This window comes from Semicossyphus pulcher, unplaced genomic scaffold, assembly GCF_022749685.1.
Source record: "Semicossyphus pulcher isolate SPU_LCO1_2020_fin unplaced genomic scaffold, fSemPul1.0.p SCAF_26, whole genome shotgun sequence".
In the NCBI taxonomy this organism is placed as follows: domain Eukaryota; kingdom Metazoa; phylum Chordata; class Actinopteri; order Labriformes; family Labridae; genus Semicossyphus; species Semicossyphus pulcher.
Window position 1 is genome coordinate 7226970 of NW_027211700.1, and position 25707 is coordinate 7252676.

Sequence of the window (25707 nt, forward strand, 5' to 3'; positions counted from 1 at the left end):
GGCAATGGCTCAGAGCGGTACAGAATCAGAAATATGATCAGAATATACCGGTGGATCTTCTAAAAAATGTTCAGGTCTGCAGTCTACATTTCAAACCTGACGATTTTGAACGAGACATGACATCGGAGGCGGGCGTCCTAGATTGAGGAAGTGTAGTTTAGCGAGCTCCCTGGCCTCGTTTTACTTGAGCAAAGGTTTTCCATGGTCCATTGGAGAAACAGAAAGCCTCCTCCAAAGGCACAGAGCGAAAGTGCATTATTTTTCTACCATAATGGCATTAGCTCCCCATAATGGCATGATAGGATTGAGTTTGCTAATCGGCGAACTGACCCTTTAAACAGCTCTAGATTTAAAAAGGAATCTTGTTGCCACCGGAAATAAATGTCTTGCAACACACGACAAACTGAAAGTAAAAGTTTGACACAACCATGCTTTTATTACCATTCAGATCACCTGTGACTTGCACAGCAAAACACAGCTTCCAACTTCACCCCAAACTCTCCTTTACATAAAAAATTTAAACTCTTTAATACATTCATAAAAACACTGTAGAAATCCTTAAACACAGTGTATATCTGTACAGCAGGCACACATTGTGAATATATTACACTTCATATAAAAATACATGTACATGAACCACACTTGAAAATCCCACTTCAAGTTTTGATCAGTAGTTGTTTGATAACCCAAAGATTATAATAAACCCCAGACCTATAAATAAAATGCATAAAAAAACCACCTCAGAAAATAAAACTTTATCCTAAAATACAATCGCACCCTCTTTCACATTTGAGGACACTTGTTCATGGAAGACCTTGCATATTCCAAGCACTCTCACTCATGTCTCAACACACACACACACACACACAATGCACACACACTCACACGCAGCAGATTTTTACCTTTCTCTAGTGCACATCATGTCATAATCTCTCGCTCGGTACAGTAACACCAATTATGTCCCTAAATTACATCCCACAAATCTGTAAACTGTTTTGTGGATTCACACTATACAGAAAAGCCTGTACACACTTTAAAACATAAAAGCGTGCAATTATACTGGGATGTTAATCCCTATTGGAGTCAGGGTCAAGCATGATTGGAGTGATAATGGAAACCTAATCCTGATAGGAAATGTAACCACATGCCTGACAAAATGCCCTCACTTTGGAGGATTTCCCTCATGTCTTCCTTCCTAATGGAGGCATCTGTGAGAGGGGCAGGTGTACAAGAATAAACACACTCCCTCATGTATCGTTATGGCAGAAAGACTTTTCAAACAAGGCCACCTGTTTGGGGAATGCAGACAATGACAGAGAGTCCACTCCACCTTCAAGTTAATCTGCAGCCCAGACTGTTGCCCCCCCACCACCACAGATAAGGTCGATGGGGGTCAGAGGCAGTATAGGAGGCTGGAAGGGTGGGGAGGAGATGGTGTAAGCCTGAGACGCCCAATGAGCACAGTAAGAAGTTTAAAACCCCGGCTCGGTGCTATGTCACCGTCCGCTCTCCGTTTAAAAGTACCACTTTGGCCTCTGAGTCCAGCACCGCGTGCAGCTCCACCCTGGAGTCCCACTCATCTTCCTCCCCCTCGTCTCCCACCGCCTCCTCCACTCCTCCTCTCCCCCTGCGCCCCCTCTTGGTCCGGTGGCCGCCCCGTCTTCTGCCCATGCAGAAAATGCCCCGGAGGTACAGGTGGGCCAGCGTGACCTCCAGCGTGTAGTAGATGGACCAGAAAAGAGCGAAGCAGCCCAGCAACAGCAGGAACTGGAGGGGAGGAGAGGAAAGGAGAGATAGATTACATCATCACAACAACAGGAGCAGTGGATTCTCTTTATAACAGGATGTTTGGACGAGGCGGAAGAAAAACTACAAGGAGGGAAAGGAGAGGAAGTGAAAGTAAAGTCGACAAAGTAAAAGCACTCTATGACCTGAGTAAAGTAAACCTTCCTGGTTTACTTGAAAGAATAGTTGGGGTTAAAAAGTATGCAAATACACATCAATACTCATAATAAAATGCATAGATAGTACATATTTTACAACATTGAAACTTCCCTTTAAACTGAGTAACCCAAATTTTAAGATTCCCTCCCTTAGCACTGCCACTGCCCAATCCTATGTTAGCAACCGTAACTACGCGCGGGAGGCCTGTCAAGCTTTCCGAACAAAGAAAAACACCTAAATGGTGTGCTTATGGAATCTGCAAGTCTGACAGCAGATATCCTCAAAGTTTAGAGGGGAGTGTCATATTTTTTCGCTTTTCCGAAGCCAGAAACTTGAGAGGAGAGATGTCGGACATGGATTAAAAATTGTGGAAGAGTCAACTGGTCTCCACTTGTGATTCTGTCTGGCCTTGGCTACCAGCACCGGTGATATCGGCACAGCCTTTATGTTACCACCTCTTGGTTTGTGCCATTGTTGTCGCGAACATTTTGTTGGGCTTTCCTGTTGCGCCTCACGATATACGAGCAATATCCTGACACGCTTTAAACGAAATGAAAAAGTGGGATAGTTTAGTTTTGCTAGCAATGGGCTAAAACGTTAGTGAAAGTTATAGGGAGTTATAACTAAACATTAGCTTAAAATAAAACAATATATTAACTCACCCTGCTGTGCAAGAACATTGTTGTTCCTGTATATGATCCTTAGCATGAATAGTCAAGACGTGGGGTGCCTGAGGCTTGCATTGGGCCCGGTAAGCTTTTGCCTCAATTTGTATGTCCTCTTCATTCTCAACACTCCGCTGACAAATGATATTCTAGATGTAGCTTTCAAATGCGTGTTGTCGCCCTTTCTTTCGACTTCTCTCTGATATTTGGGAACTATTTTTCCAGAAATGTGCCCTTGGAACATCTCTCACTGTTATAGTTGAAAACGGCATAATATGTACATGCCGGTGCGAAAGCTTGACAGGCGTAGAAACGGTAACCAAGGGGGGCGGGACTTAACGAAGGGTCAATTAGTAACTAGCAAAGTCAATTACTTTGCAGCCAGAATCGGTCCCTCATTTCTACAACCGCAATAATAACATGTAAGTTAAGGCGTCAAGTGAAAGTGATGGTTACTATGGATACACATATCTGCCAATCATTGTGTAACAGCATGATTTTATTGCAGCCTGAGATGAAGGGTTGCCTCCGAGGCTAAACTCAGGACTGCAATGTGTGTAATGTTTATTTATAGTTAATATTGAATTTGGACATTTGGTTGTTCTTTAATAAATGTTTTAAAAAACAGCAATAATGTCGAGGCTTAAAGGCAGAAAGTACCCTGAATTTGAACGAAGTAGGCAAATCCCTCTTTTTTTAACAGAACTCAATACTGCATAAAGCAACATTTAAATAAATCTGCCCTCTAGCTTGTTTACTCTGAGGATGTGGAGACATTTTTCTTAAGGGGGGAGCAGTCAGCATAATCTTAACCATTTAATCAATGGTATTTAATCCAGTTTTATATAGCATATACCATAGTTTTATATAACATTAATGGTGTAAAAAAAAAATTCCATTTCGGGCATCTCAGAGGCAAAGGTGGGACAGGACAGAGGGTTAGAGGGACAGAGAGACATGATGAATGTGTTGGTTTTGGGTCGTGTACCTTGAGGTTGTTGGAGGTGAAAGGGCTGACTATCTCTGGAGGGATGTCCAGGCCCGGTGGGCAGGGCAGAGAGAAGCTGCTGTCCAGATACTTGCCACTCATCGCCTCCTCCACCAGCCTGTCGATCAATGCACAGCCAATCAACACGCAGAACATCTTTCCAGCTTTAATGCCAGTCAAAACACTTTGTCACTCGGTATAGTAGCTAATTGTTAAAGACACTGCTGAATAACTTGTATAGTGTTTCTTTGTAAATGTATATTAAGGTTTCCTGTCTGGATATAATATCATATGTTTTAATGTTACCACATTTCTGCTAAAGACATTTTTTTTGCATGCAAAAGGCAGACCAAAAACTTCTTTCTATTCTACTTTATTCTTATTAAAATGGAAATGAAAAAGTACAATTCCAGGGAAAAAAAGGTCTAAAGCTCCAGGAAGGAAACCACAAAAAAAAACTAATTATCTCAAAAGTATCCAGATGGCAGCATGAAAAGTCTTACTTCTGTCTGTCCTTGACCTCACTGAAGGTCATAGAGGAGCCGTACAGGGTCAACGCCCACTGCTTCAACACTCCCACAGCGGCACACTGCCTAGACGACTGCTCTTCTGCAGGAGCAGTGAGGAGGGTCAGTGCGGGCAGGGGAGAACAGGAAGACAACAACGACAACAAAGAATATTGTTATCACTGTACAATTTGATGTATAAGAAGCACTTTTAATACATTTTTTTCCTTTTAAAAAGTGGGCTGCTTCCTATATACCAGTGCAATCAATATACCAGTATAAAATGCAGAGCGAGGCATGTTATTGTCTTACAGTATTTAGCCAGACGATGGCACCATAACCTAGCTAAAGTGGTCGGTTGTTAAGTGGTGACGTTTGACTGTTTCCGGGTCCAAGTCGCTACAACGTCTCCTATTTACAATATGCCGCAGCGCTGTTTTCCTTTTTGCTTTAAGTGAGGAAAACTAACTTGATTGTTGTTAACGCTTCGTCCCGGACATGCATCGTCATGATCGCCATTGCAGCCGCCACCCTCACAACAATCAACATTACCCTAGGCTGCCAGCGAGCACCAGTAGCTAGCGGGATTGCAAACTCGACATAGCGAAAACAGGCGGTAATTTGTGTGTGTTTTGAATGCGTTTTAAATGACAAAAATGGAAATAGTGTTGAAATAACTTCTGTACATATATTTATTAATAAATAGCTTTAGAAAACTTTAAACCCCCCAAAACAGATTGCGACTTATATTCCAGATTTTACGGTAAGTGTGTGAGAAGTGTCTTACTGTGGTCAGATATCTTCAGCATGTACTGGCCTTCAGCTCTCTCTCCCCAGCAGCGCACAGTGGAGAAAGTCCAGTCCTGGTAGCCTGCAGGGTCTCTGTTTGGAAAACACAACACAAGACACAACTTCATTAGACTACAGCCAAAATATTATTATCATATATGACCATAGTTTAAAACCAGAGTTTTATAATAATACCTTAGTTTCCAGATCTCCCTTGGTCTTTTGACAAACTTTAATTCACTTCATTCAAAATGCATGGGTGTGGATATTTGTGTGTACCTGTCAATGGCACGGCGTGCCCCGATGACTGACGTGATGCCACTGGGGCAGACCAACACAAGCTCCACATTGCCACGGCATGGGTGGGTTATGGTCACGGTCACAGCCACGTGCTCGAGTGTCTCCATGCCAGACTGCTTCAGGTCTGCGGACGAGACTGAGGGAGCGGAGAGAGCAGCTTAGTCTCTGTGTGTGTGTGAGAGAGTGTGTGAGTGTGTTTGACCATCTTCTGGTTAAAATGGACCCTTTATTATAGTAAATAAAAATATTAACGTAATCAAGAATCTTTTAATACCACTCAGAACACCAATTAATTCAACTCTAACAGCATTACAAGTTAGATTATGTTACCTAGTTATAGTTTATGCTCTTAGTGCACATACAGTGACAGGGAGGGTAAACAAGCTATAAACCAAGAAACATGACAGAGGGAATCTGAGATAGTTGCATAATCTCAGTAAAAAAATTCAATCTGGATATTTCTTTTCCACTTTCTCTCCTTGAGATTGCTATCAGTCGGCCTTCCTGACCACCTCCCGCCCTCCCGACTGGAAGTGTCTGCTAATTTCCTGGTATTTCCTGGCCTCTGACTACTAATGAGCCGTGGTGCTCTCTGACCATGTAGGGCTGCACACATCCTCGGGGCAGGGAGGGACCCGAAAGGGACGAGGGAGCGAGGAGTGGTAAACAAAGGTGGGGAAGGGAAGACAGACCATCGGGGGGCAGATGTAGAGGAGGAGGGAGGGATGGAGACAAGTGGAAAGTGGAGTGTTGAGGGGCAAAGGAAAGGAGAAAAAGATTGCATCATTCTGGCTTTTCAATTTTAGTTTCAGTATTATAAGTTAGTTTTTAATGAAAGACATTTTTCCTCTGAAGAAACTTTCTGCACTCCCGTTTTTTAAAATTTTTTGTTTAGATTTTTTTTCGTGATTTTTTATGCCTTTATTTTAGAGAGGGAATGGACAGTGGCGGAAATGTGGGAAGAGAGAGTGGGGATGACACGCAGCAAAGGGGCCGAGGGCGGGAGTCGAACCCGGGGCCGCCACATCGAGGCCTCTGTATATGGTTAATGATTACCAGTGCCCACTCCAGGGGTTTTTGTGTCAGTAATTTACTCTTATTGTCCTGGCAATGGTAGGATAGGACTTCAATGCTCAGAAGAAAGCATTAGGAAAATACTAGAGCATGACCAATATACCAGGTGGACGATACTATCGGCCTGATATTGGCTTTTTGACAGCAAAGACTACTGCAGCAAACAAAGTTTGGGCTATCCAGAAGGGCATGCTCCAATTCCATAGTTTTACAACACCCTAAGCACCGTCTGCACAGGGGTCAGTATATAAGGTGTTGTTTGAGTTTTCAAACATGGAAAAAACTGAAGTATGAACACTTTCTTTAGAATGCAATCAGACACAAGTCAGGTTGGTGCCAAGGGGTCTCACAGTAACAAAAAACATCCATTTATAAGTTTGATAATAGCTGCTGTTTGCTTATTTCATACCAGTTAATGGCTGAAATATCAACTATGTGAACTGAAATGTCAACTAGGGGTGGGCATTTTAAGCAAAAAATACTATTCGATATTCACTGGGAAATATTCGACAATTCTGCAAAGATCACCCGTCCTGTGCGCACTAACACACGCTGACATAAGGCATTATGACATTATTTTCATGTCATGTTTTACACTGCCAGTTCAAGGGGGGATCATTACACCTCTGTTACATTTCGTCATCTATGTAAAACGCAATGAGGCAGAATGGTGGGGTGAAGTCGTTCTACCTCTGAGCCGGCATCGGAGGTAGTAACAGTAACAGTAACAGGCATCAGAAAAGCGGCGTCAGTGTAAACAGCAGAGCCAGCAGGTCAGAACAGCCCAGTGTGCGTGTATGTGAGCCACTATGGCACAGGGAAAAGGACAAAGTTAAGGCTATTGAGTGGCCGAAGGAGGCTATAGCAAGCTACTGATCTGGCCAATGATAAGCCAGCGAAGGTAAATGAGAAGCCGCCTATTCATTCGACCAGGCATATGCGGCAAGTCATGTGTCTAACATAGGAACCAATTGGATCAGCTACTGGCTAGGCTGGTCATTAGCTTCCGAGGCTGGCAACTAGCATGCCGAAGCTAGCAACCCACTGAATTGGTTACTGGATAGGCTGGTCGTTAGCTTCCCAGGCTGGCAACTAGCACGCTGAAGCTAGCAACCCACTGGATCGGTTACTGGATAGGCTGGTCATTACCTGCCCAGGTTGGCAACTAGCATGCCGAAGCTAGCAACCCACTGAATTGGTTACTGGATAGGCTGGTCATTAGCTTCCAAGGCTGCCAACTAGCACACCGAAGCTAGCAACCCACTGGATCAGTTACTGAATAGGCTGGCCGTTAGCTTACGAGGCTGGTAATTCGCATGCCAAAGTTAGCTACATTAGCCACTGATTTCTTCTTGACTGCTATGTTAGACGCATGACTTGCCGCCCTGGTAGAATGAATAGACGGTTTCTTATTTGCCACCGCTGGCCTCTCAGTTACCAGCGCTGGCTTATCATTGGCCAGATCAGTAGCTGGCTTCAGCAAGGATATAGCCTCCTTCGGCCTCTCAATAGTCTTAAATTTTGTCCCTTTCACTGCACCATAAAGCATGTGCTGTTTGTTTACACCTCACACACCTTTTGCTTCCACTACGCTGGAACACTGTGTAAAAAACACACACTGGGGCGGCTTTACACCGACGTTGCTTGGTCCAATGTAAATGGCAAAGGCTGCATGATGGTTGAGCTTCATTACGGTGCTGAGGCGAAACCGCAGTGTAAAAAGGGCTACAGAGGCAGAACCTTTCACGCTTACACCCACACGTCACCAATAAACCTAACGAGCATGTCTATGGACTGTGGGAGTAGCCAGAGAGGAAACCCACACATGCACGAGAGCATGCAAACTCCACACTTCGTCCAAACCGGGATTTGAATTACGAACCTTATAGCTGTGAGGTGACAGGGCTAACCACTGCACCACCATCTTTCTTCTTGCTTTCCTTTACTTTTCTACTTTAGAAACACCCCAAGCTTCAGCTCTTCACTGGCATGATGAGAAACCCAGACACAGACAAACGTTCTTTTTTCTAACAGTAACACATGTTACACATGGAGATGTGACTGGTCATTATCAGGCACCAGTCACTGTGCACATTTTGCAAGAACACCCACACACGCATATTTGTGGCGACCGCGTTCACATGGGATGCCAGCAGTTTGAAATGCTTACGAGGCAGTGCATTCGCCAAAACACATAGAGACTACAAAAACAAACACATTTAGACCTTAACTCTGTCAGCTGCAAAATAACTTTTAAGGAAGACCGGCTGAGCAGAGGACTAAAAGACCAGATATGTAGTGTATATATCAAATTTGAATCTTTGTGGGTCTTATCTGCAAATGTAAACAACTCTTTGTCCTGTGTCCTTAACAAACTCCTGTTGCAAGAGTCCACACATATACACTTGTCTCTGGCTTTGCTCCTGGCTGGGACGAGGCCATAAAAAAGGGAAGATACAGATAAAGGAAGGAGAGGAAAAGAGACGAGGGAGAAGGAAAAGTTTCTGCCTCAGTGAGGTCACCGTACGCATGAAAGTGTGTGAGGGAGAAAAAGACGGATAACTATTGACGGAGACTATTGCAGTCAAAAAAGAAACACAAGCAAGTGAGAGAAGGAATAAAATGCAGAGACAGATTTGGGAAAAAAATGAAGGGAAAAAAAGGGGGGAAAAAATAACGGAGGCAGTCTACAAAAATCTCACACAGTATTTCAATGTGGACGCAGGAACACACAAACAGGAGAACATTACCTAATATGGAGCGGCAGACTGAGTGAGGAGCAGGCAGGCAGTCAGGGAGGGAGGGAGGGAGAGAGAGAGCTACGTAGTGCAGTATGTAAACTGGACAAACAGCTGTCCAATACAGAGCTGAGAGAGTGAGAGAGGAGCAGACCTTTCCAGGTGCGGATCAGCTGGTTGGGATAAGTTGGGATGATTGTTTCCTCCTTTATCACTGAGCTGTGATAGGACACGAGGAACGGCACAGACTCCCACACCTGAGAAAGAGAGAAAGGGGGACATGTTAGGCTTAGAATGTAACTAAAATAATGCTTGTAATTACCTAAACTAAATTATTCATTAAGAAGATAACTGGATGTGAAACAAGCAAGTGCTTGGCAGCTATAATTGCGTATATAATCATTTACCTTGGCAGCATTGACGAGTCTCCATGCATTGAGCAGACCGAAGCCGTGCTGATGGCTGTGGTAGAAACCGGCTCCGTTTACCCCCCAGTCTGCACTGCTGTCACACTGTTTAGACAAATACAGGCACACACACAGGAGATCACTTTTTTGTTGTTATACAGCAATATAGACCCACAAACAAATACAAATTGTCTTGTAACCAGGCAGATAGAAACTTTGAACAGAGGCAGCCTCGTCTCCACCTGTTTTCAGTTTAGCTAACAGAATGGCTGTGGCTACAAGAGAGGTATCAGACTCCTATTCTAACTTCAAATGATCATTTTCACTACTAAGCCTTTTAAATATGTAAGGGATAGTGTATAGTGAGCAGGTTGTTATCGTGGAATGGAACCCCGACAGGGCGCGCAGGTCCCTCCGCGATAACAACTTGCTTACTATTATCCCTTTCATCAGTATCCTGCTTATTACACTGCTTTTTACAAAATCAATTATTTGACAAAATATTGATTTAGAAATTATTTTCGAAGTCCATTTTCTGTTTAAAAATAGTCCCGTTACACTCAGAGTAAGCTAATATTACTCACATTAAATGGAAACATGTCCACTGACGGTGAAGTAAGACACGGACAGGACAACAGGAATCAGCGCAGCACCTGCTTGAGGTTTTCTGTCTCGTCACTGTCGGAGCCTGTTGACATTTTCTTTTACATTCACCGTCTTTAAACGCCGCTGTATCCCGTACTGTGTTCTGTTTAATGTTTACTTCATGTACTGTCTTCAGTTTGAGCTGAAGCCTTCAGTTTTTGCATCGTTTAACCTTTATTGCTGTTTTTGTCTCTTTTCTTTTTTTCCCTCTGTTAACAGACCGACGTCAAATTTACCGGACTTCTTTCGGCGGATTATTACGATCACAGTTAGTCCTCCGGATTAGGGCTGGGCGATATGGCCAAAATCTCGATAACGATATATATCATGATACAGCATGTTTTCTGGTAATTAGTCCATATGAAATAACCACATGGTAAAGGCTATTTTTGGAAAATCCTGTATGAATTCAATAGTTGACAAATAAAAAGTACTGAGTTTCTGTTTTATTCACGATAGAGACGAAATAGAAAAACACATAAGATAGACATTTTTATATTGTTTTAACCATATATATTGTCATATGGCCCACTCTACTCTGGATTAGAGCTGCATCCCTAGCAACGGTCTGTTCTTCATAGCAACAGTCTGTTATCGAGAAATAACAAGATGTGTAATAATTTTAATTATTGCTTCACTCTTTTAAATTGCCATTTTTAATTTTATAGGTTTTGAACAAGTTTGAACAAATTCAAGCAACATGGCCCCTGGGACATTTGGAAATGTGCCTTATTTCTGATCAAATTTACAGAAATGTCATCAATTAATCAGAAAAATAAAGAGCAGATAAATCGAAAACAAACCCTGTGGAGCTTCTGATCACAAGTAGTGCTATGAAGCAATGTTTTGCAAGTGGGTCTGTTTAAATTGTGCACACGCATGTGGAGACACGTGCACATGCAATTATGCAGGAGAGGTAACATAGTCGTGCTGCAAATTGTTAGAACAAATTTTACATATTCAAATTGCATTGCCAATGATTTATGAGGAAATAAATGCACTTATTGACTGGAAAAGCTCCACCGGGCAGCTTTAACATTGTAAAAGTATTTATTACTGACACAAGCATCCGGATGAGTATCCAAGCCGGCATGCATGCAGCAAGAAATGTAATCAGGCCTACCTGGGTGGCTGTGAAGGTGATGATGTGCTGGATGTCTCTCCAGCTGAGGCAGGGCCGGACCTGCAGCATGAGGGCCACCATTCCTGCCGCCAAGGGGGCCGCGGCAGACGTGCCGGTGTGGCCCTCGGTACAGCCGGTCCCCTGCCGCATGGACCAGTCAGACGTCACCTGACAGTGAAAAACAGATTCAGTTCATTACAAACAGTGCCAAGGTTGTAGAAGCTCAACACAAACCAGCACTTACATGTATGTGTATACATTTACAGATGTGTGAATACAGACCTTTCAGACTATATCCAACACAAACTATGCAACTCTGTCTGGTACTAAACTAGCAGCAAAGAACAGGCGCCAGTGTCATTGAGCCTCTATTTTAAAATGAGGTATTTACGGCCAGAGTTCAACGATGTTGTGTACATTTAATGGACCGTGTGACAGCAGTTTAAAGGCCTGGAGAGGTTCAGCTTTAAAGAGATGAAAGGAAGTAGAGAGACACATTACAACACAATAAAAAGCAGAAAGTTAAAATGAAGATAAACAGAGAATGAAAGTGCAGAGAAGTTTGAAATCTTGACAGATATTGGTTCACTAAAACTGAGAGGAGATAAACTTTATAAGCAGGAAAAAGAGACCGATATAGTCTTGTTTTACAGCTGCGTCTCTCGGCCCTACATGTGTGGGATCGAGAGGGGAGTCCAATCCTCCAGTATGCAAGCAGCATCACTGCAAACAAGTGACACATGTCTTCCATATACACCTCCGCTCCCGCTGATACACACATTAGTGACAGGCTGTCTGACAGACAGGGGTGGGGGCAGAGGAATTCCCGGCCCTCTGTGTTTACATGCGGACAACGTGTGGACCTTTTCCAACAGCTGTTCAAGCTGCTGCACAGTGCTGTGGGTTAACCAACAGGGGCTGGACGTGTTCATCCAGAGCAGCTGTTTATGTGGTGAGAATATACAATCACGTTCCAAACCCCAACATGTTACATCTGTGTTTATAAATTAAACATTGGTTAATTTAAAGTTTGCCCCTCCTACCTGACTCAACGAGCGAGTGGAGAACAGCGGGGATCAAGCAAGCCAGGGGATTATATTCTAAACCAACACGTTCCCCTTCTGCACAACTCCGTGGCAGAGTGAGGGATTTTTGTGTGAATCCACAGACCCTTAAACACTCCAAATTTCCCAACATTGTCCTGGTGGGCTGCATGTCTGAAAGCAAACGGTCAGAATTTTTCACCCCGACTTTATGCAGACTTTTTCCTGCCAGCCTCCTGGTAAAATGTGCGCAAGATGTCGGGGTGAGCCGATGTTTGAACGCAGCAGGTAATAGCCAGGAGCATTCACCGCGAGCGAGTGGGCAGAGTGATGATGTTCATGCGATCAGCCCAAAACCAAAAGAGCAGCACATAACAGGATGATTACAAAGATCACTGGTGGAAGAAGGATCATGTACAAGATGATAATAGCAAAGATGTCTGCAAATTGGAGAGAGGAAGACATTTTTGAGCTTCTGACTGTGAGGGCTAGCGTCAAATTGTCGGGCAGTTGCAGGGACTGCAGCGCACTTTTTATGTCATGTCCTGCCTCATGTTAAAGGGGGAGTATTGTGCTAATTTTAAGCCTCATATTTCACTCTGTGATACCTGTGGAGTAGCAGTAGTATTTTTCTCATTTTTCTGGTGCTCTGTACAGGTCCTCATACAGGCTCCACCTGAAACGACTCAGTCAGCTCTGTCCCTTTAAGAAACCCCGCCCCTACAAGCCTGCTTTCTTCTGATTGGCCAGCTCTCTGAAGCCTGCTGAGTGTGTAGAAAAAAACTGTCTAAAACCTGGCGTTCACAGCAGCCTGCAGACCGAGCTGAGAAGCCTGGAGATTACTCCGACATACTTTTAACTACAGATTTGGAAAACTTAACCTCCGTTTAGTCTGGACGTCCAACATTGTGACATTGTATATTTGTCATAAAATGCTCCAATGGGGCGCTGGTTTAGCTCAGTCGGCAGAGCAGGCACCCCATATACAGAGGCTACAGTCCTCAATGCGCTGATCACAGGTTCAACTCCTGGTCTGCCGATCATTTGGTGCATGTCATCCCCCACTCTCTACTCCCCACATTTCCTGTCTCTCTTCAGCTGTCCTATCTAATAAAGACAAAATGCCAGAAAAAAAAAGATAAATAAATAAAATGCTGATGTAAAATTTTCTAAAATTTGTTGGCCATTCTTAGAGCATGTCAGGTCCCTTCGGCTCTGGATGTTGTCCCCATTGACTGAGCGGCCTCTTGTACTGCTCAAATTTTCTGCACCCCTGATCGAGTCCTGTTCTCCCCATGCTTGTAGCACACAATATGCCTAATATGTTATTGTCTTTGATGTTCTTTTTGTTGTTGTTTTTTTGGTTTTATTGCATTTATTTATTTAGTTTTCTCCTTGTGGTTTTTGTGTATATAATTACCTCTTTCAACAGAATGTTTGCTCTTATTTCATTTATTCAGTTGTACACGCAACTGCCTGTGTATTATATTGTTGTTGCTTTTGGTGTTGAAAATCCCAAAATAAATCATATATAAAAAACAGCAGAAACAGCATAATAATGCCTCTTTAAATATATAATATAATCCTATGTCTCACACACAGACTTGATGACGAATCAGCCTCTTGAATTTCTTCTACAAACAGCAGAAAAGTTTGACAGGAACATTCACAAGCTGCTATCAAATTCAAACAGTGCATAAATAATCATTGAATTTCCATTTTTGTGACTTTTCCAGTCGTTACAGACTCGGAAAACTGAAATGATTTTGGAAAGACAGCTGTTCTTGATAGAATTCAAATGACTTCTTCAGAATAATACAGTAATGGGCAGTGTGTGGTAAGCACTTGGCCTGAGAGAGTATAGTGTGGTAGGTGGTGGATCAGTCATGAGAGACAGAGAGGGCCAATCCGGGCTGAGCTCCTCAGCCTTCAGGCGATGACATCCCTGGTCCGAGCTGCGTTACCATGGTGACAACCACAAACAGCGACTTCAATCGGCCCTTACTCATGTCATCATCCGCTGTCGTTTTGGGATGAAAATAGTTTTGGTTTCTTCTGATGTGGAGCTGTTCTCTAATAAGCTTTTAAAAATTGGTCACAATCATTAAACTCAATGTTTTTGTTTTTTTTAAAACACTCGAGGTTCATCCAGTCAAATTCAGATATTTCTGGATTTTGTGTTTATTTGTGGGACATAGTATCTGCAGGCCGAACACAAGTCCCAACTACAAGAGAATTCATATTTTACAGCTTTACCTTCCATGGAGCCTGCATCGATGTATATTTCCCTCTTACAGATCATTTTCTTTGCAGCTTCTGATTAGCAGATGGATTAAATAGTATTTAAGTTTTTGAATTCACCCTAAAATCACATCAGAATACTCTGGTTGGTCCGCATCCTGAATAATGAGAATACTGCCAGTATAATCCACATTAAGTAGGACATGCAGCTTTCATAGGAGCCAAAACAATCCAACACACAGTTTGTTTAACTGCTTAGGTTAGGTCTTACGGCTCCCGTCACTGCGACTGGACAAACTCTACAATAATTAACTTAATGACATTATTTATCTACGTAATTTTCCAGTGCAGGGTGGTTCGTTATTGACTTCCTGCTTTACTGTTGTTCCTTGTGTCACTATTCATCCATTCTTAGTCATCCTTTGTGTGCGTGTGTGGGTGGTTGTGTGTTGCTGTAAGACTCACAATGCTCCTCATATTGGTCCCCCCGCTGCTGAAAGTGACAGCAAGCATGGACGCACACTCCTCAGCGTAGAAGGGCATCCTGCCGTTCTCATCGACTGCTCCTGCAACACACAAACAAACAGAATGATTACTCACTGCCTTTTCTTACATGTTGACACAATTAACTGTACGTAAGAAGTGGACAGGGCCACTGTGATGTCACCCATTGGTTTTTTTGACAATCTGAAATTTTAATTTTGGCATTTTGGTCTTTATTGGAGCCAGAAGTGACCATATTTGGAGAAGAGGGTGGATACTCATGGCTATGCCTCTATCCTGACTGTCAGGTCACTGTGGGAGCCACTTGTCAATCACAGGCAGCCACGCTCTCAGCATAACTGTAACTGTAGATTGGACCAAAACTTACAACATTAACATCACGTTGTATTGAACGAGACTTGGAAGTAGCAATTAAGAGACCATAAACCCATTACCAAAATGTTTAATGAGGTAATAAATCAACAGAGAAGTGCTGTTGTGTTCTGATCAATTTACATTCAGCCAGACTTCTTTGTGCAGCCAGTGAAGACATCATTAGAAATGATGCAGGCACACACAAGCGGCTGTGTCTTACCGACTGTGATGGTGTAAATGGAGTTGGCATAGCCGTCATAGTTGCAGTTGTCATTGTATTGACCTCCGTTGCCGCTGGCAACCACAAAGATGCTGCCGAAGCCTTTTCTGCCTGCAATCACCCCGTGCTGCAGCGCCGCCTGAGGGGTGAAACAAATGATGCTGTCGTTAAAAAGAGGGAAGATTGTACTTCATACAATCAAGGACAAAGTTTGTTTGACATGTCTATTTCTCTGTAATGGTAAATGGACTGTACTTATATAGCGCTTTTCTAGACTTGAGACCATTCACACATTGATGGCCTAAGTGCCAATCCCCAGTCAGGATCTATGCTTATTCACACCGGATGACTACGCCTTCGGGAGCAATTTGGGGTTCAGTGTCTTGCCCAAGGACACTTTGACATGTGACTGTAGCAGTCAGTTAAACAACCTTCCGATTGAGAGACGACCGACTCCATCACTGAGCAACAGCCGCCCCATATAATGGATCTGTTGTGGTGTACTGCCCTCTGCAGGACAAAGAGTGCTTCTAACTTACCTTGCCCAGGGGATGGGGTCCATCCACAGTGTGTCCGTCATCATCTGGACCCCAACTAGGAGACAAATCAGAATCCATGAACTTTCACAATATGGCATGACAGTATGAATTATATTACACTGAGTAACATAATAAATATAGACATATGGAATCAAGAGATACATGCACACATATACATGTGGGAAGTTTTTCTGGTTATAAGAGTCCCTATCCTAATGGAAAAAAAGGGCTGCAGATAATGGTTATTTTCTTTATCAATCCATATGGAAAATACTTTTCTGATTAATCGTCAAATTGTTTTGTTTTTAAAATGTCAGAAAGTTGTAAAAAAACAGAACAAAAACAACATTAAAAAAAAGAAAATACATAACAGGACCAGACATGTTTGTTACCTGCAGCTGTAGATGTCGTTGATCTGGTAGTGCTTGTTGAAGGCTACAGCCTCCAAGCTGTCAGTCAGCGGGCCATCCAGGACTCTGATACCTGAACAAAACACAAAAAGCAGGATTTGTTTCACCACACACATTGACCTAAATTCTCAGCGGTTCTTAAAACAGTTTAAAACAACAGTTTTACCTGCCACCTTGCTGCCGTAGGCCACCCCTACAGCGCAGAAGCTGTTGTTGGGCGCGGCTGCGATCTCTCCGGCGCATCGCGTCCCGTGGTGGTTGTCGTTGTGGATTTCTGAGTGAGGCATGGGGTCAGGGTCATTGGAGTTCAGGTCGTAACTGCCCTCAGGACTCTGAGAGGACAACAAAAATGTTGAAGAAAAAAGTCAATGTGGGGATAGTCAGAGGTTAATAGGAAACATTTACAATAAAATTAATCATAGACTGTAACCACTCTAAGTATTTACTTACATAGTTGGGCTGGATGTCCTGGTGGGTGTGCTCCACCCCGTCATCAACCACAACCACCGTGACTCCTTGCCCTGTGATGTTGCGCTCCCACACCCCAGTTACGTTGATGTCCAAACCCTTATTGAGGTCATTGTGCTGCAAGAATAAGACAAGCGAGGAAAGGATGCGTTATTGCAAAGGGTAGGGGGATCATCAGTGCAGGATTAAAGTGATGTCCTTTTTTGAGTATATACTTAAATACAAAATACAAAGTCAGATGTTCATTTGAAAAGTGGCCAAAGCTTTAAATAATATAGATATAAACGTAAGTAAGAGTAAGATGCGTGAGCAGAGAGCTCAGGCTGCAGCGTCTCTGAATACTAGGTTTTATAAAAACGTTTTAATCTTTCAAATTTCGTGACAACTTTTGTTAGTTTGTTTGCAGTTTGTTTTCAGAATCTCCACACCTGCAAGAGGATGAGGCAGTGCTCACAAGCAGCAGGCTGACTGAGCCGTTTGTCTGTCCATTTGTATGTTTGTCTGGAGGATTAAGAGAAAACAACTAGCAGGATTTTCATGAAACTTGATTGCAGTGTTCATTTCGTTAACGGAAATAATGACAATAAAGGTTCGAAGATGAGACATTGACGAGCTAACGTTTGTTTTGTTTTCGTAAACATCACGAGATAGGACTAACGTGACAGTGGTGGGCTGTCGATTCAAGTGCCACGATATTTTAAAAGCATCAAGTACCAGTCAGAGAAAACAGGTATCTCGAAGGTGGTTACGAACTTTCTCTGTTAACTCAGGCTTTCCGCTTCAGGCTCTGTGCACGCTCACAGAAAAAGGGGCGTTTTATACAAAAAAGAGCCATCCTCATTTAAAGGAGTACGACTGTTTAAATGAGAAGCGCTGAAAAGCTAGGACCAAACATAGAAATGTAATTCAGTGTCCCTAGATGCTGTGTCCCCTTCGTTCATTTACTGCTCAAATTTAAAGTGATAACTTTACCTGAAGCAAACAGGTGAAAACGAGGGAGACTTTTTATTGACTAAATCTGGACTAAAATGTTTTGAGTTGTCATCTATTAAAACTATAAATGGTAAAAATGACTAATGACCACTTTTCCTGCTCCCAACACATCAACTCACACGATAAAAAGTTCACCTGCTGCCTAACATATCCCACCCACTGACAGGGTCCATGGTAACAAGATAATCAATGTTATTAACTCGACCTTTCACTGGTCATAATGGTATGGCTCATCAGTGTGTACTGGTTGAGGCATTGAATTGAATTCTTTTCTGCCTTTGTACCATAAATTTACCCCTTCACCTGCTACCTCTTCAGACATAATCAATGTATTTAGGAAAAACAGCTGTCAGCTTTCACCTCTCCCTTGGTAAGCCGAACAACAGGGCCTTATTACGCCCGTAAGTACATTTTACCCAGCCCTTTAAACATACAGGACACTGTGTGCAGGATTTACTCCAGTCTGCTGTGTGCTAAGAAAACCGCAGTGGCAAATAATTATATGACATTAAAGCACAGTAAAATGTGTTCAAGATTATGCAGCTTTTATATTTGATACAATATGGTAAATGCATAGAGGCAAACCGAAGCAAAAATTAAACATTGTTTAGTACTTGACTTCGACTGTTACATTTTAAGAAAAACAAGTTCCTGTTATGCAAAATAAGAAATCCTTTCACTTAAATAAGGCCAGCTGCCTCTTATCAGAAATTAAATAATATTTTTACACAAATAACAGTGAACTCCTATTTTGTATGTTTTTCAAAACAAACAATAATGCTCGACAGCTATTTGAGACATCGATTTTCAGCTTGTGTGTGGACAACTGCAGACTCACGTTCACAGCTGTGTGGCTTTCGTGCATCACTCGCGCTTGAGACTCAAGCTGCAAGGCGTCCCTGATGTAGTAAGCGGTGAATGTCACGAATGACTTGGTGGCTCGAGAGGTCCATACATTGCAGGTGGGCGTTGGTCAGGGCTTTCCCTGTACATAACCAACGCTGCGAGTTAGCTAACGTTAGCAGCGCTGCCGACTAGCCAGGACCGACATACGCCAGAAATGGTGCACGGCAAACTATGCATGCAGCGGGTTTGTCGTGCGCAAACTGGCTGATTTACTTAGGACGAAAAAAACGTGTATGAAAATTGATTTTTGGAAGTTTGAAATCGACTCAGAGTTGTCGAAATTAAAAATTGATTTTTTTCAGCACCCCTAATGTTTAGTTAAACAGAGTGTTCCCAAGCAAATCAAGATTTTAAAATGAGCAATTAGAGAGGTTAAAAATAAAAATGTGTGGGATCCTTCACACTCAGTATTTTAATTGGACAAACTGTAGAGAGCAAAGAAAGGCCTGCTTTGATCTTTGTTAGGTTAAATGGTGATACTGTCTGGTCATTCGATTAGATAGAATTACATATCAGAGTATCTTCTTCCAAGAAAAACATGGTATGGGGAAGGAACACTGAGACGGGCTGATGTACTTTTTCCTCTTTATTATACCAAGGATGTGCAAAGAGCCCTCTGGCATGCTGAAATGTTGTTTTTTAACTAGTTTTGAGTAGCATTTTGTAAGCATTTAAGCACTTTTCCTATTTGGGTGTTGTTTACTTAGTGAGACTGACTGTGCCCAGTCACTAGTTTTTCCCTTCCTCTTTCACTTCCAACATCACAATCACATCGAGAATAAAAGCCCATTTTAACGAGAACAGTACGTGCTTCGGACAGCATTTTCACCACAGGGGAAATAACGGGACTTTCTGCAGGACAAAGCGAAAGAGAAAGCCAAAAGCCTCCCCAATGGGGGATGTGGATAGATAAAGGAAAGGCAAAGATACAGTGTGAGGTGAAGGAAACCATACTCCCTCTCAGAGTCATACCTCAGTCACATCCTGACACACAAATATGAGAACATTGACATACTTTTGAGTTATTTAAACACCTGACAGCTTCAGAATTGCTTCAGATTTTTTTTTGACATTGAACACAATTTTATTCTTTTCACCATATCAATGCTTCCATAGGTATAGTGCAAACTAGGGGTGGGAATCGCAGGGAAAGTCACGATACGATACACGATACGTGGCCCATGATAACAAGAATATCACAATACAGTGATAATTGATATATTGCAAGACAAGCGTATAATTACACTTACTTTTTTTATTCTTACTGCCTATTTTTTATCTTATCATTCTTACCACAAACATCAAATTTCACACTTAGCTAACATAAGTCAAAAATACAACAAATAAAGTGACTGCAAAATGGACTGAACTATTAAAGGCCAATAAGTTACTTCAGACACGAATCTAAGGCCAGAAGAGTGGGCAAATGATAACAAGGACAGACAACCGTCTAGAATCTCACCAGGTGCCACTGTTTCGGGTAGTGGGGGTCGTTGAAGGCCATAGATCTCTTAGAGCGGCTGAGCACTCTCTCCCGGGAGTACCAAAGCACATGAGGGTGAGCTGCAAGGACGTCTGCAGGTTGGAGACTCCAAACATCAGCGACGGGTCCAGATCCAGGCTTGACAGAACACAGGAGATAGTGGCCTTCCAGCTGTCCAATCTGGCCCTGGTTCTGCAGCCCGGCCTGTTCTGCTACCTGGGTACGGAGAGGACACTGGTGATAAGTGCAAATTAAACTACACAATTCTTCTTAAATTGGGCAACTTTCCCCGACCTAAGCAACTTTTGAACACATTCATAGAAACTTCAATCATTCCTAGAACAAGGGTTGTTGCATAAAATACAAAATTGGGGGTTTTATTGAAGCTACTGAGGAACTTTTGGTTTGTGTTCATTTTGGTGCCCACTGTGGACAAAGCTCTCATCTCTTTGCGGATTTTGTCCTGTACATGCTTAAGTGGTTGTTTTTAACAGAAAATGTCATCCTGCTTTCTTTTACAGTCATAGGCAAAAAGTCTGTGCTGCGCTTTTATTTTGAAGGACATGCGTTTCCTATGATGTGCATAGTTTATTCCCACTCCATGTATCCACTGATTGGGTAATCCGAGCTACAGTTACATTTACATTCTTCAAACTTGATGAGCCCCACAGTAGCTGCATTTATTTTGCACTTTTTTAAGTATATTTCTGTTGAAAAAAAGATGTGAATATTTTCCTCTTATGCACTGCTGCCTGCTGGTCATTTTGCTTGACTTTAACACTGTTACATTTTGTGAAGTTGACATAGAGATGAACAATAAATTTGAGTGGTTGAAAATTGGGTCGAGATTTGTCATTAAGGAGGTAATGGCGGGTCCTGAGGCTACACCAGTTGTAAACCACTGATTTAGAGTAATCAGAATTGTAGGAGCAATGTAAGAGTCTCTATTTAATCATGTGGGTGGGGGTAGAAATGAACGCATGAATTCAGCTGTTCACCTGTTTGTCTGTACGGAGAGGGGCTGAGGGAGGAGGATGCATTTTTGTTGACCGCCTTTATGACCGCATTTTTTGATGTCCTGAGCTGTAATTCAAGTAACTCTTGCTTAGCCTCCTGTTTCATAACCAGCGAAAAAATCCTCACAGGAGCTTTAAATATAAATCAGAAAACTAAAACATTAAAAAAGCTGTATATTACTTGAATAACGGCCTCAAGGTTGTATGCTTCTGCCAACCATTCAAGAAGACTGGGACAGAGGACGCAGGATGTAATGAAAGCATTTTAACGAACACAATAAACTAACAGCATAATTGGGCTTTAAACAGAAGTGGTGGCACCACTACTATATAAAGGAGAGACATAACAAAAAACGTGTTTCCCTTCACAGCATGCGATTGCCAGCGAACCCTTCTGCTACAACAGAACAACAGGTTCGGGAGGGGTTGAGCAAGGGATTGTTCGCTGATTGTTTTCTTGGAGGGATAACAACATAAAACTAAAACAGATGTAATAAAATGAACTTGAGGTCATGGTGACCTTGTTCTTTGACACCAAAAGCTGGTGGACATATGCCAAGATATTCCCCCCAGGCGTTCCTAAGATATCCACAGAAAAATACAGGATTTTGAAACCAGAAAAGTGTTTTTTTTCGACAGGACATAATGAATGAATTAGAGAAAGACATCTCCATAACTTTTGATCACTAAAGTTCTAAAGTCTGATGATAGCGGACGTTTGTGCCAAAGCTGAAGGAAACTCCTTTAAGGCGTTCCTGATATATCGTACTACCCGGAAACATAAAGCGTGGGCTGGTCATTCATATGTAAAACTGAAATGATGCAGTAGGACACAAGACAATAACAAAAGTATCTTTCAACCAAACCATACTGTAGTCCCTCGCAATCAACAGTACCAAGTAAATATGTAGTATGTAGCTCTCCTATATTCTGTTATTTCAAAAATGAACAGAGAAATGTGTCCTGGAGCTACATCCAGTAAAAAGGGTTTAAGAAGCTTTGTACCCTGTTGGCTATCACATCCAGGTCCAAAGAGCTCTGTTCGTCATCTTCTTCCTCATGATGTGGGCCAGCGTCGAGCCGGACAGCCCAGGCCTGAGCATGGCCGCAGGAGGGTGACGACCAAGGTGAGGAAGGTGACTCGAAGGGAACCGATGGGGCAACTGAGGGCAGGAGTGTCAAAAGCAAGAGGGAGAAGGAAGACAGAAAGAGAAGGAGCAGGAATGTGGGGAAATAGGGTGTTGCCATGGCAACGGAGGGAGACAAACGGGCTCAACCAGGCAAGCCCTCCTTATCTGAAGAGCAACCTGGACGTGGGAGACAGACAGACAGACAGACAGGGAGAACAGACGGTTTTGTTAGTAGTGGTGATGATCATCTGAGAACGAGTGGCCGGTTGCTTCTCATATATGTGCAGCATTCAGAGGACGCTCACTGAATTCACAGCACCACACTAACTGGACACCAGTTCAGAGGGAGCTGTGGCCGCGGCACATTCGCTAAATGCTGTGGTTACATCACAGCTCCTGCACAGAGTGATGTGATTTACAAATGAATGCTCCTCTATTAGCACTGCTAGGGTCGAACAAAATAATAAGTAGAAAACAACAACAAGCACCTGTGAGATCAGTTGAACGATAACTTAGTGAACATAATAGTTAAAAATGCTAAGTAGTAAAAAGGGATGCTGTATAACCTGCTAGGTGAAATAATAAGTGTACTGTGTCACTCCCAAGCACAGTACACACAGCAAATTATAGGTGCCCCATTTGTTATTTGCCCAGACAACCTTTCCACCTGTTGTAGATCACTATCCGGCACCTGCTTTTACTGTCAGTCAATTAATTAATAAGGAAGTCTGGAAATGCTAATCCAGCCTTGACTAAAGTTAGCACTAAATACAAGTTAGATATCATCCATCCATCCATTATCCTCCTCTTATCCGGGGTCGGGTCACGGTGGCATCAGGCGTCCCTCTCCCCAGCCACGTTTTCCTGATCCTCCTGGGGGATCCCGAGGCGTTCCCAGGCCAGATGGGATATGTAATCCCTCCAGCGAGCTCTGGGTCTGTCCCGGGGTCTCCTCCCAGTTGGATGTGCCCGGAAAAACCTCCAAAGGGAGGCGCCCAGGAGACATCCTAATCAGACGCCCAAACCACCTTAACTGGCTCCTTTCAATGTGAAGGAGTAGTGGCTCTACGCCGAGTTCTATGTCTAAGGCCTATCTCTAAGGTTGAGCCCAGACACCCTTCAGAGGAAACTCATTTCTGCCACTTGTATCTGCGATATCATTCTTTCGGTCACTACCCAAAGCTCATGACCAGAGGTGAGGGTTGGAACATAGATCGACTGGTAAATTGAAAGCTTTGCCTTCAGGCTCAGCTCCCTCTTCACCACGACAGTCAGGTACAACGCCTGCATCACTGATAGTGATTTAATTCACCAAGAAATCATATGAATAAAAGACATATATATGACTCTGCCTGTCTGCTTAGGGACACCAAATGAAAAACTGCAATAACAAATCAACACTGAGGCCACCTAGATGTCAAAACTGCCACACCCATAGTTGGAATAATAAACCGTAGCGTTATGTGACGTTTAAAAGGAAACATCTTGTTCTTCCAGACACATTGAATGTAATTATTTTCTGCCTTTGTAAAATACTGTATATTTACACCCTCCCATGTGCCACATATTTTCCATAATATAAATGCATAAGACACATTTGTTGAGGATTTCTATGAAGTTGTCCAGTTAATGGACCAGAGGGCTCTGGTATTAGGCACCACATCCAACAACAACCGTGTCTGCCTGTTCTTGAGGAGATCATTGAAAGCCTGTAAGCTGCTCTGTAGCCAAACATCCGGCCACATTGTAAAATAATATACAACGACAAAAGGTATATATCAGAGACAAGTGATGTTAGATTTCAACAGATTCTCATTTAAACGTTTGACTCACGTTAACATTAACAACAATAACTAAGATTTTAATTACATTCAGCTGCATAAATTCAGCTTCCTGATATGCGACATTTGGAGAAACCACCTGCTTTGTGTTAGAATTGGTTTCATTTCCTGTAACCTTTTACCCCCCTGCTCGGCTAATGTTAGCTAGCTCTCAATTTTGCTGATTGCTTAGTTTTTATTTAGCCAGTGGATCAGCTAGCGAGTTGAGCAGCTAGCTGAGGAGGTTAGTAATTCAATGAATAGCCACTATAACACTTAAACATTACAGCCATGTGAACGAAATCATAACACTTGTGTATTATCTTAAAACGACAATATAAAGCCAGAACAACTTGTAGTGGGACTCGAGTTTCAACCGAAGCACTGTTGTTGTCATGGTAAGTAAGCTAATGTCCTGGCGCTAATCGATGAGATCCCTGTTCTTTTGTGATATAAGACATTAGTTATCATGACAATATATGGCAAGTATACCGTTAAACCTTACCTTTCTCCTAAATGTGTTGTTCTCATCTGTTCCTCGCGATGTTTATGAGTAACGTTGAGCTTGTCATTTCACTTCCGCGACATACGACTCACAACATAAACGTAGTACGTCATACTGTTGTTGCGTAAACGTCGTGCGTCCCACCTGATTGGTCCAAAGTCATAGCCCAGGAACTGCATCCTCTCCAAATATCCCCCCCCCCCCCCTTTCTCCAATGTTCTTTACCATTCGAAACCCAGGCACAGAGAACACTCAGGTGTTATCAGTTAATCGTAATAAAGTGCATAAAATATACAGAACAAAACAAAGTGCCAGGGGACAGTGTACATTTGTAAAGCCAGAGATAATTATTCATTCAAATACATTAAAGGAGGTGCACAAATTGTCTTTATAGCCTTCTTATATTTGGAGAAGAAAATAGTTTTCATGTACTGCTTGCAAAAACGATAAATAAGGGTTTAGATTTATTAAATTTACATTTGTGAATGTGAAGAACTGGTAGGTTAATAATATAATATTCTTTGATTGTATTGCCGTTTCATTTATTGAAACCAAACAATACATTCTCTAGGCATAAAGTGAATCAGAATTATCAATAATAAATGTAATCAGGTCCTTCCATAGCTTTTTTGTTTGGTTACATCGCCCAAAACAAATGAAGAAGCATTTCTGGGAGTACATCACAAAATGAAGAATTTACCTTGATATCCTTTTTCAACTTGACAAGATAGTGATTCACTGGATAATATCTGTGTATGATTTGAAAGGAGACTGCTCTTTTTTTGTTAGTCAATAAATACTTCTAGGGCAAATTCCAAATGTTTTTCCAGTGTAGGTCTCTTGTAAAGCTGTTCCAGTAAGTAACAACATAGGGAAAAGAGACAACATCCCTTTGA

The 25707-nt window shown here is 42.4% G+C and overlaps 1 protein-coding gene across 1 annotated transcript; it reads right to left on the minus strand.

Moving 5' to 3' along the window:
• Positions 1 to 425: 425 nt before the first annotated feature.
• Positions 426 to 24889, minus strand: pcsk7 (proprotein convertase subtilisin/kexin type 7). The gene is made up of 17 exons (XM_069676722.1): positions 24812 to 24889; positions 22362 to 22663; positions 20320 to 20556; positions 16941 to 17075; positions 16657 to 16822; positions 16473 to 16563; positions 16081 to 16135; positions 15542 to 15680; positions 14929 to 15029; positions 11180 to 11347; positions 9412 to 9516; positions 9159 to 9261; positions 5172 to 5328; positions 4891 to 4985; positions 4101 to 4206; positions 3598 to 3715; positions 426 to 1767 (listed from the first exon to the last, which is right to left on the minus strand). Exons 2-17 carry the CDS (start codon positions 22602 to 22604, stop codon positions 1492 to 1494), a joined length of 2295 nt encoding a protein of 764 aa, XP_069532823.1. The 5' UTR covers positions 22605 to 22663; positions 24812 to 24889; the 3' UTR covers positions 426 to 1491.
• Between the last annotated feature and the right edge of the window lie 818 nt (positions 24890 to 25707).